At 29.2% G+C, this 15,721-nt stretch overlaps 1 protein-coding gene across 2 annotated transcripts; it reads right to left on the bottom strand.

Moving 5' to 3' along the window:
- Positions 1–9,533: 9,533 nt before the first annotated feature.
- On the bottom strand, positions 9,534–15,048 carry LOC130945045 (alcohol dehydrogenase-like 2). Of its 2 annotated transcripts, none has more exons than XM_057873699.1 (10): positions 14,911–15,048; positions 14,672–14,811; positions 14,535–14,581; positions 14,080–14,408; positions 13,112–13,194; positions 11,754–11,829; positions 11,563–11,627; positions 10,398–10,493; positions 10,142–10,303; positions 9,534–9,801 (listed from the first exon to the last, which is right to left on the bottom strand). In XM_057873699.1, exons 1-10 carry the CDS (start codon positions 14,957–14,959, stop codon positions 9,685–9,687), a joined length of 1,164 nt encoding a protein of 387 aa, XP_057729682.1. In that variant the 5' UTR covers positions 14,960–15,048; the 3' UTR covers positions 9,534–9,684. The 2 variants fall into 2 exon arrangements, with proteins under 2 accessions (XP_057729682.1, XP_057729683.1); XM_057873700.1 differs by having other exon boundaries at positions 14,917–15,041.
- Positions 15,049–15,721: the final 673 nt, after the last annotated feature.

The following is a 15,721-nucleotide window of genomic DNA, read 5'->3' as shown; positions in this document are numbered from 1 at the left end:
TAGACCGATTTTTTTGCCAAGTGATTTTCATCATAATTGTCAGAATCTAACCGATAATTAATCCGATCAAACTACTGGATTATCATGTCACTAATTCAACCGTTGGGTTACAGGTTGAACCGATTGATCCAGTAATAATTAAATAATTATATAAAAATTTAATTTATTTTTATAATGAATTTTTTTATATTAAATTAACTTATTTTAATATTTTAATAATTTATTAATTAATTATATTAATAAAATATATGTTGAAAAAAAAGTTAATATTAATAAATATTATATAATTATCAATAATAAAAATATGATATGATTAATAAAAAAATTTTGTTTATCATTTTAATTTAGACATATGTAACAATATTTAATGTTTTTTTAATAATTATATAAAATTAAAAATTAATTAATTTAAGTGAGTAAATATAAAATAAAAAATTCAATTAAATTAAATATAAACTACTCATTAGAATAAAAAGACAAAAGGATAAAGAGATTTTAAATTTTGCATGACTAAAAAGAGTTAATAAGATAAAGTTATTAATTAGGATATGTCTAATAAGTTATAATATATTTATAAAAAGGAAATCTTTATGGTCATCAATATACTAACTAAAGAACATCTTAGCCTGGTGGTTGCAGAGTTAATACTCAAATTGGCCCCTAAAATTTGTCCTCCGATTCAATTTAGTCCTCAAGGTTTCAATTGACTCTAATTGTACTCTGAAATTTTGTCCTGCGCCTCAATTTGGCCCTTCCATCATTTTTTTGTCACCGAAGAGCTAACCTAACTATTTTAAATGACACCTGACAGTCTCAAAACGACGCTATTTTACTGTTGGCGCCGAAATCTTTAGAAACGACATTGTTCACCTTAGAAATGGATTAAATGAAAATCCAAACATTAACCACTTCAAAGGTGAAACCCAGTTGACCCTTTCTCTTCTTCCTCTTCCCCTTGTTTTTCTTCCCGTCAGAGAAGCACCATGGATGTCGCAGTAATGGAGCTTTGAAGCTTTTCTTACTTGTTTCTATCCCATTGTGAAGATTAATTACTTAGGAGTCATCTTTTAAAAAACAGGTTAGTAACAAAATCGATACTCTCAACTACCGTGCTCTGTTTTTCTCAACATGTTGGTTGTGGGTTGTTTTTTATTTTTTTTTTCACTCTACTTCATCAGTGAAACTTTGGGAGAATGTGGTTGATTATGGTTGTTGATGATGATAGAATTTTTGTATGTTAGGGTTTAATTTTTTTTGCATGTGTGTGGCTGTGATCAACTAAATCGTTCAATTCTTTGTCCGTTTGAGCAGTTTTTGATTCTTCATATTCTATTTTAAAATAACAATTTTTCTCTTCATATCCCATTTTAATTTAATTGTTGATTGGGTAATTTCTTGTAAAAATAAAGTATTTCCTGTGCTGAACATTGTCTGCATCAATGAACACACATGGTAATTTTGCTTTCATGTGTTTCTTTATTCTTTTTTGTACTATTGTTTACAAGAGTGCTGATATAGTAGAAAGGGAGTACTGCATTATGTAATGATCATAAGAAGAATATAATTTTGATAAAAAAATCTTACTTTTATACATGAACTTTAAAGGTGTGATTACTAGTTAGAATCTGCGAGGGAAGGATTGACTTAATGATTAAAGTAGAGTCTATTTTATTTCTCAAGAATCTTTCCCTTAAATTTTCTGCAAGAAGCTTGTGTTTATCCTAGTATGTGCTTCATTAACATTAGTTGACTTCAACTCTTTGCATATCAATTTGTTAAATGGAAGAATGTGCTCTTTTGGTAAAAATATTTGAAGAAGTTTGAGTAAATGGGAATTATACCGTGTCTTTAACTTTCCTTCTTAATGTTCTAATTTGAATAGAGCTACCTGAGCTTTGACTGCTGCTTCTCAACATTCTTCTCACCTCTTGGAGACATTCTTCGATTTGGAAAAATTGGAACTTCTAGGTTTTATTTAAAATTTTTAGGGGTTAAATTGATGCCTTCAAATATTTTACTACGTCATCTAACTGCTAGGGTGCCAGGTGTCTACCAAAATTGTCAAGTCAGCTTTTCGGTGACGGAAAACGACGGAAGGGCCAAATTGAGACGCGGGGCAAAATTTCAGGATACAATTAGAGTCAATTGAAACCTTGAAGGCTAAATTGAGTTGGGGTCAAATTTCAGGAGCCAATTTGAGTATTAATTCGGTGGTTGCAACTCTAGTGACGTCAATTTTTTGAAATTGGTACGGGTGGTCCGGTTTAGTTTGCAGTTCAAGTCGATTTTGACCGATTTATTTACTTGTACAGTTTGAACGTTATTTTGGATCGGTTAAGAATTCTGTTTATTAAATTTTTTATCGAACCGACCAATTCGGTCTGAATTTAATAACTATCATTTTCATTGTCATTCGGACTAATCGAATGATCGGTTCTTGATTAACCTGATTAAATTGGTCAGTTTAATTCGATTTTTAAAATTATAAATATAGTTAGTTATTAATATTTAAAAATATATCCTAAAAGTATATTATTAAGTTATTAAATTTATAAAATTAACTAATAAATAAAAATAATAAATTTTGTTTACTCGAATTTTTTTCAACTAATAATCCACTTTTGATATACAAAAAGAGTTATATTTTGTGTTCAAATTCTAGAAGTATAAAATAGTTTTTTTTTAATGAAGACACCCAAATATAACTGATGGTATATTATAAAATGATAGAAATGTGTTGAATATAAAATGACAGAGGTGTGTTTTATATACAACTTTTAGGAGTAAATTATAGATGGCCAACGTCACAAAAAGCAATTATTGATGGCCGTGTTATGTGTTATGAAATAACTAAATAAATAAACAAGGAAGAGGTAACAATTAAAATAAAGAAATATAATTAGAGAAAGTGAGAGAGACAGGTGTTTTATTGCTTTTGTGTGTGTATTCCTTTTGTCTCAGTACATGTATTTATAGGCACACAAGAGATAATATTTTCAACTCTCATTAAACTCATCTCTCTTGAGAATGTGAGCCACCCATATTAAATGAGGGTCATCCACCTCATTTGATCTTATTACAACACTCCCCTTGGATGACCATTTAGGATTATTGCCTCGTTAAAACCTTACTAAAGAAAACCCAATGGGAAAAAAACTTTAGTGAAGGAAAAAGAGTACAATATCCTTTGTGATTGGGACTGCCTCATTAAAAACCTTGTCAAGAAAAATCCAGTGGAAAAAAACATGACTAAGGAAAAAAGAGTACAGTCTCCCCCTCTTGCCGACATCATTTAATGTCATGAAATTGGCGCATCCCAATCTCATGTACCAATCTTTCAAAGGAGGATTTTGGGAGTGACTTTGTGAACAAATCTGCCAGATTGTCACTTGAGCGGATCTGTTGGACATCAATTGTCCCTTGATTTTGAAGATCATGAGTGAAGAAGAATTTGGGAGAAATATGCTTTGTTCTATCACCTTTGATATATCCGCCTTTAAGTTGAGCAATGCATGCTGTATTATCTTCAAACAGGACAGTTGGAGCTATCTTCTGATCAATCAGTCCACATGATGATAGAATATATTGGATCACACTCCTCAGCCAAAAACACTCGCGACTAGCTTCATGTATCGCTAGTATTTCAGCATGATTAGAGGATGTTGCTGCAATCGTCTGTTTCGTGGACCTCCATGATATAGCTGTACCACCATTTGTGAATAGGTATCCTGTTTGAGATCTCCCTTTATGTGGATCAGACAAATATCCAGCATCTGCATAGCCAACTAATTGTGACTTAGATCCATAGGGATAAAACAATCCCATATCAACAGTTCCATGAAGATATCGAAAGATCTGTTTGATTCCACTCCAATGTCTTCTGGTTGGAGAGGAACTATATCTTGCTAGTAAATTCACAGCAAATGATATATCAGGTCGTGTGTTATTAGCAAGATACATTAGTGCGCGAATAGTACTAAGATATGGTACTTCAGGACCAAGGATATCTTCATTCTCTTCTTTAGGACGGAATTGATCCTTTCTCCACATCCAAAGATCTTACGATCATTGGGGTACTTAATGGATGTGACTTATCCATATAAAATCTTTTCAGAATCTTATCTGTGTATGTTGTTTGATGAATAAAGATCCCATTTTTTGTATGCTCGATCTGCAGGCCGAGACAAAATTTAGTCATTCCAAGATCTTTCATCTCAAACTCTTCTTTTAGAGTTTTTATAATTGTTGGAATCTCTTCAGGAGTCCCAATGATATTTAAATCATCAACATACACAGCAATTATAATGAATCCAGATGCGATTTTCTTTATGAAAACACATAGACAGATATCATCATTCTTGAATCCGTTTTTGGCCAGATACTCAGTAGGACGATTATACCACATTCGTCCAGATTGCTTTAAACCATATAAAGATCTTTACAATTTAACTGAGTATAACCCTTGTGAATATTTACTGGATGGTTTAGATATCTTTAATCCTTCAGGGACTTTCATATAGATATCACGATCTAATGAGCCGTACAAATAGGCTATTACCACATCCATTAAATGCATATGCAGTTTATGATATGCAGATAAACTAACCAAATAACGCAATGTTATCGCATCCACTACAGGGGAATACGTTTCTTCATAATCTATACCGGGCATTTGTGAAAAAAATTGTGCCACAAGTCGGGCTTTATAGCGCACAACTTCATTTTTCTCATTTCGTTTTCTCATAAATACCCACCGGTATCCAACAGATTTTATATCTTCTGGTGTACGGACTACAGGTCCAAAGACTTCACGTTTTGCAAGTGAGTCTAATTCAGCCTTCATGGCTTCTTCCCATTTTGGCCAATCATTTCTTTGTCGACATTCTTCGACTGATCTTGGCTTAAGATCCTTACTTTCATGCAGGATATTTAATGCCACATTATATGCAAATATTCCATTGACAATTGTCTTATTTCGGTCCCATTTCTCTCCTGTAAAGACATAATTTATCGAGATCTCGTCATTTTCACAATTTTCAGGTACCTGAACGTCTTCTGGCGTTATAACTATATCAGAATTTTGGACAACTGCAGGTGTCTCTACTATGTCTTTTTTAACAGGAATAGTTTTTACCTCTTTTCTCTTTCGAAGATTTTTGTCTTTGGAACCGACAGGCCTGCCACGCTTCTGGCGTGTATTTGCTTCAGTGGCTATTTGTCCTACTGGGATATCAATTCGAATTGGAGCATTTTCCGCCTTGCCATGCTTCTGGCGTGAATTTGCTTCAGTGGCTACTTGTCCTACTGGGACATCAATTTGAATTGGGGCATTTTTCGCTGATATATAAGATTTAGTTATCCTCTTTGTATCAGAAAATGCATCAGGCAATTCATTTGTTATTCTCTGCAAATGTATAATCTTTTGAACTTCTAGTTCACATTGCCCTGATCGAGGATCTAAATGCATCAACGATGATGCATTCCAATTAAGTTCCATTTCAGGAAGCTTATTCTCTCCCTCTAATGTTGGAAATTTTGATTCATCAAAATGACAATCCGCAAAACGGGCTTTAAATACATCTCCCGATTGTATCTCAAGATACCTCACTATAGAGGGAGAATCATATCCAACATATATCCCCAATTTTCTTTGGGGTCCCATTTTGGTGCGATTAGGTGGTGCAATGGGAACATATATCGCACACCCAAATATTCTTAAATGGGAAACATTTGTCTGCTGGCCAAAAGCTAATTGCATAGGAGAGAATTGATGGTAACTCGTTGGCCTCAAACGAATAAGTGCTGCGGCATATAAAATAGCATGCCCCCAAACCGAGGTTGGGAGATTTGTTCTCATAATCAAGGGTCTAGCAATCAATTGGAGGTGTTTAATAAGTGATTCTGCTAACCCATTTTGTGTGTGAACATAAGCTACTAGATGTTCAACACTTATTCCATTAGCCATACAATAAGCATCAAAAGCTTAGGAAGTAAATTCACCAACATTATCAAGACGAATTGCTTTGATTGGATTTTCTGGAAATTGTGCTTTTAATCGAATAATTTGCGCCAGTAATCTCGCAAACGCCAGGTTGCGAGAAGATAATAAGCACACATGTGACCATCTCGAAAATGCGTCTATTAGGACCATAAAATATCTAAAAGTTCTACACGGTGGATGAATAGGTCCACATATATCACCTTGAATCATTTCTAAGAATTCAGGGGACTCAAATCCAATCTTTACTGATGATGGCCTTAAAATTAACTTTCCTTGAGAACATGCAGCACAACAAAATTCACTAGTTTTAAGAATCTTCTGGTTCTTTAGTGAATGTCCATGAGAGTTTTTAATAATTCTCCTCATCATGGTTGTTCTCGGATGACCCAATCGGTCGTGCCAAGTTATGAATTCATTTGGGCTAGTAAACTTCTGGTTTACAGTGGCATATGATTCAATTGCACTAATCTTGGTATAATATAACCCAGATGAAAGTGAGGGCAACTTTTCTAATATAACTTTTTTATTTAAATCATGAGTTCTGATACATAAATACTCATGATCTCCCTCATTCATTGTTTCAATATGATATCCATTTCGGCGAATATCTTTGAAACTCAACAAGTTCCTCAGAGACTTGGTAGATAATAGTGCATTATTTATTACAAATTTTGTTCCTCCAGGAAACAAAATTATAGCTCTTCCGGAGTCTTCTATCACATTGTCCGAGCCAATAATAGTATTAACATACTCTTCTTTTGGCACAAGATGGGTAAAATATATATCACTTTTAAGAATAGTGTGCGAACTTGCACTATCTGCAAGGCAAATATCTTCAGAATATGTCCTTGCCATTTTTCTTCAAAAAAAATAAATGATAATAATAATAAAATGAGTAGAAGTACATGCACAGTAAAATTATTCATATGAATACTTAGCAAACACATATTAAACTATTCCATCATTGATCAAATAGCCAATATTTCCTTCAAAATCCTTAAAGAAATTAGATATATCATAATGAGTGGTAGAATTTTCATTATTTGAAACAAAATTTATTTCCTTTTCTTTGTCATCCCTTTTCAATGATGCTTGATAAAAATCAACTAGGTGCCTTGGGGTACGACAGGTACGTGACCAATGGTCCTTTCCACCACAACGAAAGCATTTATCCTCAATTGATATACTTTGCCCATTGTTTCTTTCTTTATCTCACTTCTGGTGAAATCTTTTCTTGTGAACATAATTTCTTTTCCTTCCATAATTTTTCTTGTTATCAAAATCTTGCAATTTACCTCTTCTGAGGTTATAATTTGCAGCATTTGCTTCAGGAAATGGGGCGGCGCCAGCTGGGTGCGCTTCATGATTTCTTAAAAGCAACTCATTGTTGCGTTCAGCAACAAGAAAGTAAGAAATTAGCTCAGAAAAAAATTTAAATCCTTTTTCTTGATTGCTACTGCAGGAGCACATTCGATGCATGGAAGGTCGATAAAGTTTTCTCTAACATATCGGGCTTGAGGAGGTATCACCATTTTTTCATGATTATACCTTTTTCAAGGTCTTTCTACAGATCTGCAGGATCTTTTAATGTGTGGGATATTCATTTTTCAATCATACTTCAAGATGACGACGAAGAAAAAATATGTCTTTATCTTTATCCTTTTGGGATATATTATTTTCAGCCTCAATGGTATCTTCAAGATCCATTGAATCAAGATAGATTTCAGCATCTAATATCCATGGAAAATAATTATTTCTAAATACATCAAAAGCATTATATTTAAGATGAAAGAGATTCGACATAATAAAAATTTGTTACCTGAAGTCTTCTTAATAATTTCGTTAGAACTTCGTACTGATAACATGCTATGAAATAACTAAATAAATAAACAAGAAAGAGGTAACAATTAAAATAAAGAAATATAATTAGAGAAAGTGAGAGAGACAGGTGTCTTATTGCTTTTGTGTGTGTATTTCTTTTACCTCAGTACATGTATTTATAGGCACACAAAAGATAACATTTTCAATTCTCATTAAACTCATCTCTTTTGAGAATGTGAACCACTTATATTAAATGATGGTCATCCACCTCATTTGATTTTATCACAACAGGCAGTAAGTTTTAATTAGTCACATTTGTTAGTATTCAAATACAATGCCGTATTTTATAATAAAACTTTTGTATGAATACATCATTTACTAAAGTCATAAAATGTACTTTTTAGTTAGTGAATAGCTCAGATTTAATCCTTAAGCAGTAAAGAGTAATAATAGACCGTGCTTGAAATAATGTATTATTTCAAAGTTAAAAAATATATTTTAAAAGACTATATTATCATGAATATTATGTCTAAGAATATTATACTCAAATATTATATAAAATTTCTTTTTTTAGTACAATAAATAGTTAGAAATTGTTTTTCACATCTCAAAAAATAAATTAAAATACATTTATTTTAGGGTAAAGTATATTTTTTGTTCTTAAAATTTGACAAAAATTTTAAAACTATCTCTAAGTTTTATTTTGTTTCAATTTTGTCCCATAAATTTTCAATTTGCATCAAATATATCCCGACGACTAATTTTTCAAAAAATTTAAGACTAATTCAACAATAATTTCATAAGAACAATCATCAACACAAGCAAATCAAGTATAATTTTTATGCATTATTATTAGATTGGTCTTAAATTTTTTTAAAATTTAGCCGTTGAAGGTATATTTGATGCAAATCAAAAACTTTTGGAACAAAATTAAAACAAAATAAAACTTAAAAATATTTTTAAAACTTTTATTAAATTTCAGAGACAAAAAATATACTTTACCTTTTATTTTATTATACAATCTTTGGTTATAAAATAATCCCAATATCAATAAAAGAAGGGGTGATCAATTCTTTAACAAAATATATAATAGTTAGAATATATAATAATTGTATATACTAACTTTTATTCGCTTAACATGAAAATATCAAATACTCACTTTTTAATAGAAAAAATTAATACTATATATAGAAAAAGATTATTCCTAAAATTTAAATTTTAAAAAAATTTAATTATTTTATTGATCTTTATAATTTTACTAAGTTTATAATTAGGTTCATATACTTTTTTTTTCTTTTAATCGAGTCCTTACACTACTTTTTTTTGGTGACTAGTCCTTACACTACTTTTAAGTTTTAATTTTGTAATGTGATCCTTAGTAAAAAATATTAGAGATAATTAAATATTTATCTGCAAATTAAATGTATTCATAATTAAAAATCTAACTAAATCTTTGACTACATATTTTTTAGGAGAAATATTATGATAAATATTAATATTTTTGACATAAAAAAACTTAATTATAAGATTAAAAGCAATGTAAAGACCTAATTAAAAAAATATAAAAATTTAATTATAAATTTAATAAAATTATAAGAACAAATACAGTAATTAAATTTTTTAAAAATTCAAACAAATATAAAAGTAATAGATTTCAATAAATAATTTTCAAAAATAAATTAAAATTCCTTAAACCAATCGCACTAAAACATTGCACAAGAAACCAATTGCATAGGATATTGTTATCAAATATGTCAATCATGCATCATATTGTTATTCCGATAAATACTTTTAAGAGAATACAATAATTTTTTACGGATATGAAATAGAATTACAATGAAATGTAGCAGTAGAAGTAGTAGTTAAGGATCCATCTTTATAATGCAGCGGAGGCTCTTTCCTTGGTGGAGATAGTCAAAAGCTTTGTTAATGTCCTTGAAGGGCACCTCGTGCGTTATGAATCCCTCCAAGCTAAATTCCTATAATAACAGAATATGCCACCATAAAAAACATTTTGCTAATATACCCATCTGATCTTTTAGTATTGATATATTAAGAAAATTTTAGAGCGAACAAATTTTAATAATTTCAGTCAGTAATTAGTTAATATAAATATCAAATTGTCTTCGATAAATAAATTTTACTGATTTATATGTAATAATTTTAATAAATATAGATATAAATTATATTAATTTGTATGTATAAATTCTAATAAATATAAATATAAATTATATATTTTATATATACAAATTCTTGTAAAAAATAATAATATTTATTAATGATGTAGCGGTACGAAAAATATTATTGCGCTGCACTTACTTTGTCCAAGTACTTATTAGCAAGGAGGGGGATATCAGATTTGGGTTTGAGACCTCCAAACATTGATCCTGTGATTGTTCTGCCTCTCGACAACAGATAAGGATTCAATGTCACTTGCGAACCATGCATTTCCACCCCTAATATCACGGTTTTCCCCCAACCCTGACATCATACACAAATATAATTAAAAAAAATTCTAAAAGTCCCTCTCTTTCTCTTCTCAATGAATACTCCAAGATCAGATAAACGTATATACATTCCGACTACTGTTAAAAGCCTCTGCCATCAGTGAAGCCAACCCTATGCACTCGAAGCAGTAATCAGCACCTCCATCTGTCATTTCGTTAATCACCTAACAAAAAATGTAAGACACAGCATACAAAGTTCAACAATTTTTGTATGCATAGTTCAAATTGCTACGAAATATATGGTGATTATTAGTATACACTTAAAGATTCTTTTATAGTAACATAAGTGAATATTTTTTTCGATTTCTATTCTTTTTGAAAATTGATAAGTCGCTTCCTAACATTTAAAAAATATAAATGGATCCCTTTTTATTTTTTTCATTAGACGCATCAACCCTTTCGTTAAACAAATTAGCTCCTCTCTATTTCTTTCGTTAGATACATCAAATCTCTGTCTATTGACCACATAAGAATCGATGTGTCTAACGAAAGAAATAGATAGGGTTCAAAAGAAATAGACAGGGATCGATTTATTATTGTTTAAGGGAGTCACTTTGATAAAGACGCTTAAAACATCTTTTTTTAAAGATATTTTTAAATAATTAAAATTTAATACATATAATTCATTAAATTATGTTATTTTTATTAAAATTAGATTAAATAAATTGATTTGGCAAAAAATCGATAAATTACACCTTGAATCAGTCTAAATTAATATTTTTTTATAAAAAATAATTATAATATTCATATTATAAAAAATGACTAAAAGATTCTTATTTTATATATATATATATATATATATATATATATATATATATAATATTGAGATCCCTAAATTTTAACCATTTTTTTTTCTCTGTTTTGTTATAGGGTTAGAATTTAGGATTTTTAAAATTAAAAAATATATATAATAAAAATATTTTAATCATTTTTTATAATAAGGTTATTGTAGTTATTTTTTATAAAAAATAATATTAATTTAGATCGATTTAAGGTTTGGTTTATCAATTTTTTGGTCAAATTAATTTGTCTCATATAATTTTGACAAAAATAACATAATTTAATCAATTATATGTATTAAATTTTAATTAATAAAAAAATATCTTTAAAAAATGATGTTTTAAGCATTTTTATTGGAGTGGCCTCCATTTTTTAAAGATTAAGAGACGATTTGTCAATTTTCAAAAAGTGCAAAAACTAAAAAAAATATTTACTCATCTAACATCATAGTACCTCGCTCACTGACTTGTCTCCACAAGTGGAGGGATTCACAAAATCAGTAATTCCAAATCTTTTTCCTGTATAAACAACACACAGTAACGGTATGGTCCCCGAGATTAATCAAAATAATGTGTATTATTTAAAGTTTAAACAAAATTAAAGACCAGCCTAGCTAGCTAGTACACATGAGATATATCCCAAACCTATTTCAAATTTTTCATGATTAATATCCACGCCTATGATCTTTGTTGCTCCTCGTTGTTTTGCTCCTACAGCAACCTGTTGCCATTCAAAAGCCGCGAGTTAAAGTTTAGAGACCAAAAGAAATTAGACTAACAGATAGAAAATGATAAATCTTATCTTCTTTTATTTTTTTAACTTGGAGAAATAACGTAGTATAAAAATATTAATATATAATTATTCTTGGCAAGAAGAAATATTATGAAAGGCTCTCTATATAAAGGGATGCCAAAAGTTTAAGTCATTAAAATTGATCTCATATTAAAAAATTTTGATAGTTTATATGAAAATTAATTTTTGGTCTTGTACTTTTATTATCATCTATGCATCAGAAAAAAAAAACCAAAAAAAAATCTCTTAAAAGGATATTTTTCTCTGCAAACATATTATATACATACTAAAAATTAATTGTCAAATCAGTCATTATATATTTAAATATAATTATATATATTATTTAATTTATTTTAATATATATTTTATATAAATAATTAATTTGAAAATTGATGTTTTTTTTAGATATGTAAATATTTTTTTATTATTTATGGTATTTCACTATTTCTCTATTCATTTAAGAATTTGTTTCTAATTAGTAAGTTACTACATGTATAAAATAAGATTTAAATCCTAATAAACAAATTAGTAAACTAATAACTAGAACTATAGTTATTAAAACCGGACTAAATCGACCTATTTGACTGAAAAACTGATAAATTAGTGATCCAACCGATTTGATTTGACCGAATCGTTTTTGTAATTAATCCGATTAACAATAGTTAAACTCGCTAAAAACCAAACGGTTCATATCAAACCAGATGTAGCCAAACACTAGACCTACGTCTCCACCAATAGACTCCCAACTAGTGGATCACCTTAGGGGTACCGACAATAAAATAATTAGTCTTCTAAAAAGACTCTTACCATATCATTTTGCCACCAAACCAAATAATACTTTAATGTATATGGCGCTTATAATGATATACATGATATAAACGCATTTGATCCATTTTTATTTGTTATATACTTTATATATGTTTATAGTTATTATAAACACTTTATATATTACATATATATAAAGTATGGATCATATTATAATTTATACATAATTTAATTAAACTAAATTTAAATGAAGGCTTTTTTTTTGTTTTTTATATTTATATTTAATTATGATTGAGTCAATTAATTTAATTTATAATCTATCAATTGAATCAGTAATTTAATAATTCAGTCGTATGATCGAATCATGATTCAATTCTGATAACTACAAATAGAGCAACTCAAATTGGTTTAAACAACTAAACTAACGTTGTTTCTGGTAACTTACCGCAAGGCCTACAGCTCCTAGCCCAAAAATAGCCACTGTCGACCCTTCTTCCACGTCGGCCACTTTCCATGCCGCTCCCAACCCTGCAACAAAATTTCATTTTTATATTTTTTATATATTTTTTACTCTTAGATGTGACAATGAATTTACAACAACAGAAATAAAATCTTATCCCATTAAATAAGATTAATCAGACAATATTAAAAGTGAATATGAAGAAAAAAAAATCAATAAATATACACTGTTTAAAAAAAAATCATACTTTAAAATATATTAAAAAGATACAAGTATCGTATATATTTTTCAAAGTCTAAAGTAAGAGATAAGTTTAATTTATTCTATTTAATAGTTTGCTTTCAGAAAAAAACAAAAAATCTGATTTTGTTACCGAAACAGATATTATTGCATTGACATGGAGTCATGGAGATGGAATAAACTAATATAGTAAAAGAGTATTGAAATTTCTTCTTTTATGTTATGTGTGTCTCTTTTTCTCTCTTGATAAATCAGTGATCATCATGATGATCCATCGTCATCCCCTTCAACGCCAAACCTCTGTGACCTCCCATTACCTTATCTATTTATTTATTTATTATTATTATTATTAATTTTCTATAATATTTATATTTCAGTATCTAATTTTTTAAATTATTTTTTATAATAAATTTTAAATATTTAAAATGTATTTATTTTTATATTTTTAAATTAAATATTAATTTTTTATTTTATTTAGTAAGTTAAGCATCACCATTTAAACATAATGTCAAGTACTAAATTAAAAATCAGACATATGAAAACACTTTAACCCGACAAAGATGAAATTTGAATTCATAATCTCTAACTAAGTATAAAAGAACTATGTCATTTGAGCTATAATTTGTTGGTAAATTTTTTATATACTTAGGATAACAAAAAAACTCAATAACAAATGAAAAATTAATGTCTCTAATTGAGTTTTAAATGGTAACCTGTTGAAACACCACAACTGAGCAAGCAAGCCTCGTGAGGAGGAAGGTGATAATGGCTAATGTTGACCAAATGAGCCACATCCACAACTGTGTACTCTGAGAAGCTCGAAACACACAAGGTATGGTGCACCGTTTCTCCATTCATATCCCTGAATCTGCTCGTTCCATCTCTCGGCATTACACTGAAAAACTCCTTCCTGAATTTGGAGCACTCGTTGCTCTTAGAACTTTTGCAGTCCCTGCATTCCTCGCAGTTCGCCAGGAACACAGGGACTACTCTGTCTCCTTCTTTCACTTCTTTCACGTGCTCCCCCACGCTCTCCACAACTCTTTAAGTATCCGTTACAAAAAGCGGTATAATATAATTAAAATTTAATTTTGATACACTCACAGTAAAAAAAATAAGGGTATCAAAATTTTAAAGCGACTTGCGATTTCAATTTATCAGACGTTACCCTACGGCTTCATGACCGAAAATTCTTGGAAATTTTGCTGCACTGACCTGGTAAGGAAAATTACAGATATGTATGGGATACTCATTGGAAATTATTTAGTGATTTAACGAAAATCTTATGAAAATAGATATGCTTACGTGGTCTATTTTCCAGATGGTTACATCAGTGTGACACAGAGAAGTGAGTAGAATCTTGATCCGAACCTCCCAATCTTTTGGTGGGTCAACCTCAATTTCCTCTATAACAAGAGGTTCACCTGCTTTTCTGCATATTGCAGCTGTTCCAAAAATAACAAACAAGAACACGTTAAATTAGGTATTTAGATTGATCATAATAAGTAGTCTGCATAGAAATATTTCACAAACATAAATTTAACCTTTACATCTGATTGGTTTGCCAATATTTTCACTGCTATTGCATGCCATGGCTAAAGATCAGAGAAGTATTGAATCCTGATATGTGGGTGGTTGGAGGCACAGGTTCAAACTCTTATTCCATATATCTTGGTTCATCCTTAAATAAACCAAACTTTTGAAAATCTGATCAATTATTAAGTCAGTAAAAATTAGTGATTCAAAGATTTAGAAGTTTGTTCAAGTTTGGTCAAAGTTGAATCAAATATTATAATAAAAAGAATATCATTATTTATAAAATATAATTTTTTCTTAAAAAAAATTAAAATAGTTAACCATAAAATTTATTATTGGTTCAATTAATTTGCCAAATTATTGGTTTAATTAACCTGTCCAATATTGAGAAAGAAAAATAAAATAAATAAATACCTTCCTTCTACTAAACAAACTAATTGGAAACTAGTGAAACTCAATAATAATAATAATAATTTAAGGATTTAACTAAAGAGTACTTTAAAAAAAATTGTTTTAAGAGTATAAAAGAAAAAGGTTTTTATTTTTTCTAATATATATATAAAAAACTTGAAAAATTAAAATCTATTTTATGTTTTGTATTAGCATGTTTTATTTATAATATATGTAACAACTCTAAAAGTACTTTTTAACAAACACCCCTATAATTTAATTCAACACGTGACATGCGTTAGGATTTTCAAAGTATATAATTATTAATCGAATGGTAAGTTCATTTATTTATTTAAAGGAATTTAAATTTTATATTAATCCTTATGTATATAACAACTCATTAAAATACATGTATATTATCATGAACTT

The sequence above is a fragment of the Arachis stenosperma genome, chromosome 8 (assembly GCF_014773155.1).
Source record: "Arachis stenosperma cultivar V10309 chromosome 8, arast.V10309.gnm1.PFL2, whole genome shotgun sequence".
Lineage (NCBI taxonomy): Eukaryota > Viridiplantae > Streptophyta > Magnoliopsida > Fabales > Fabaceae > Arachis > Arachis stenosperma.
This window is presented reverse-complemented; position numbering and strand designations above follow the sequence as displayed.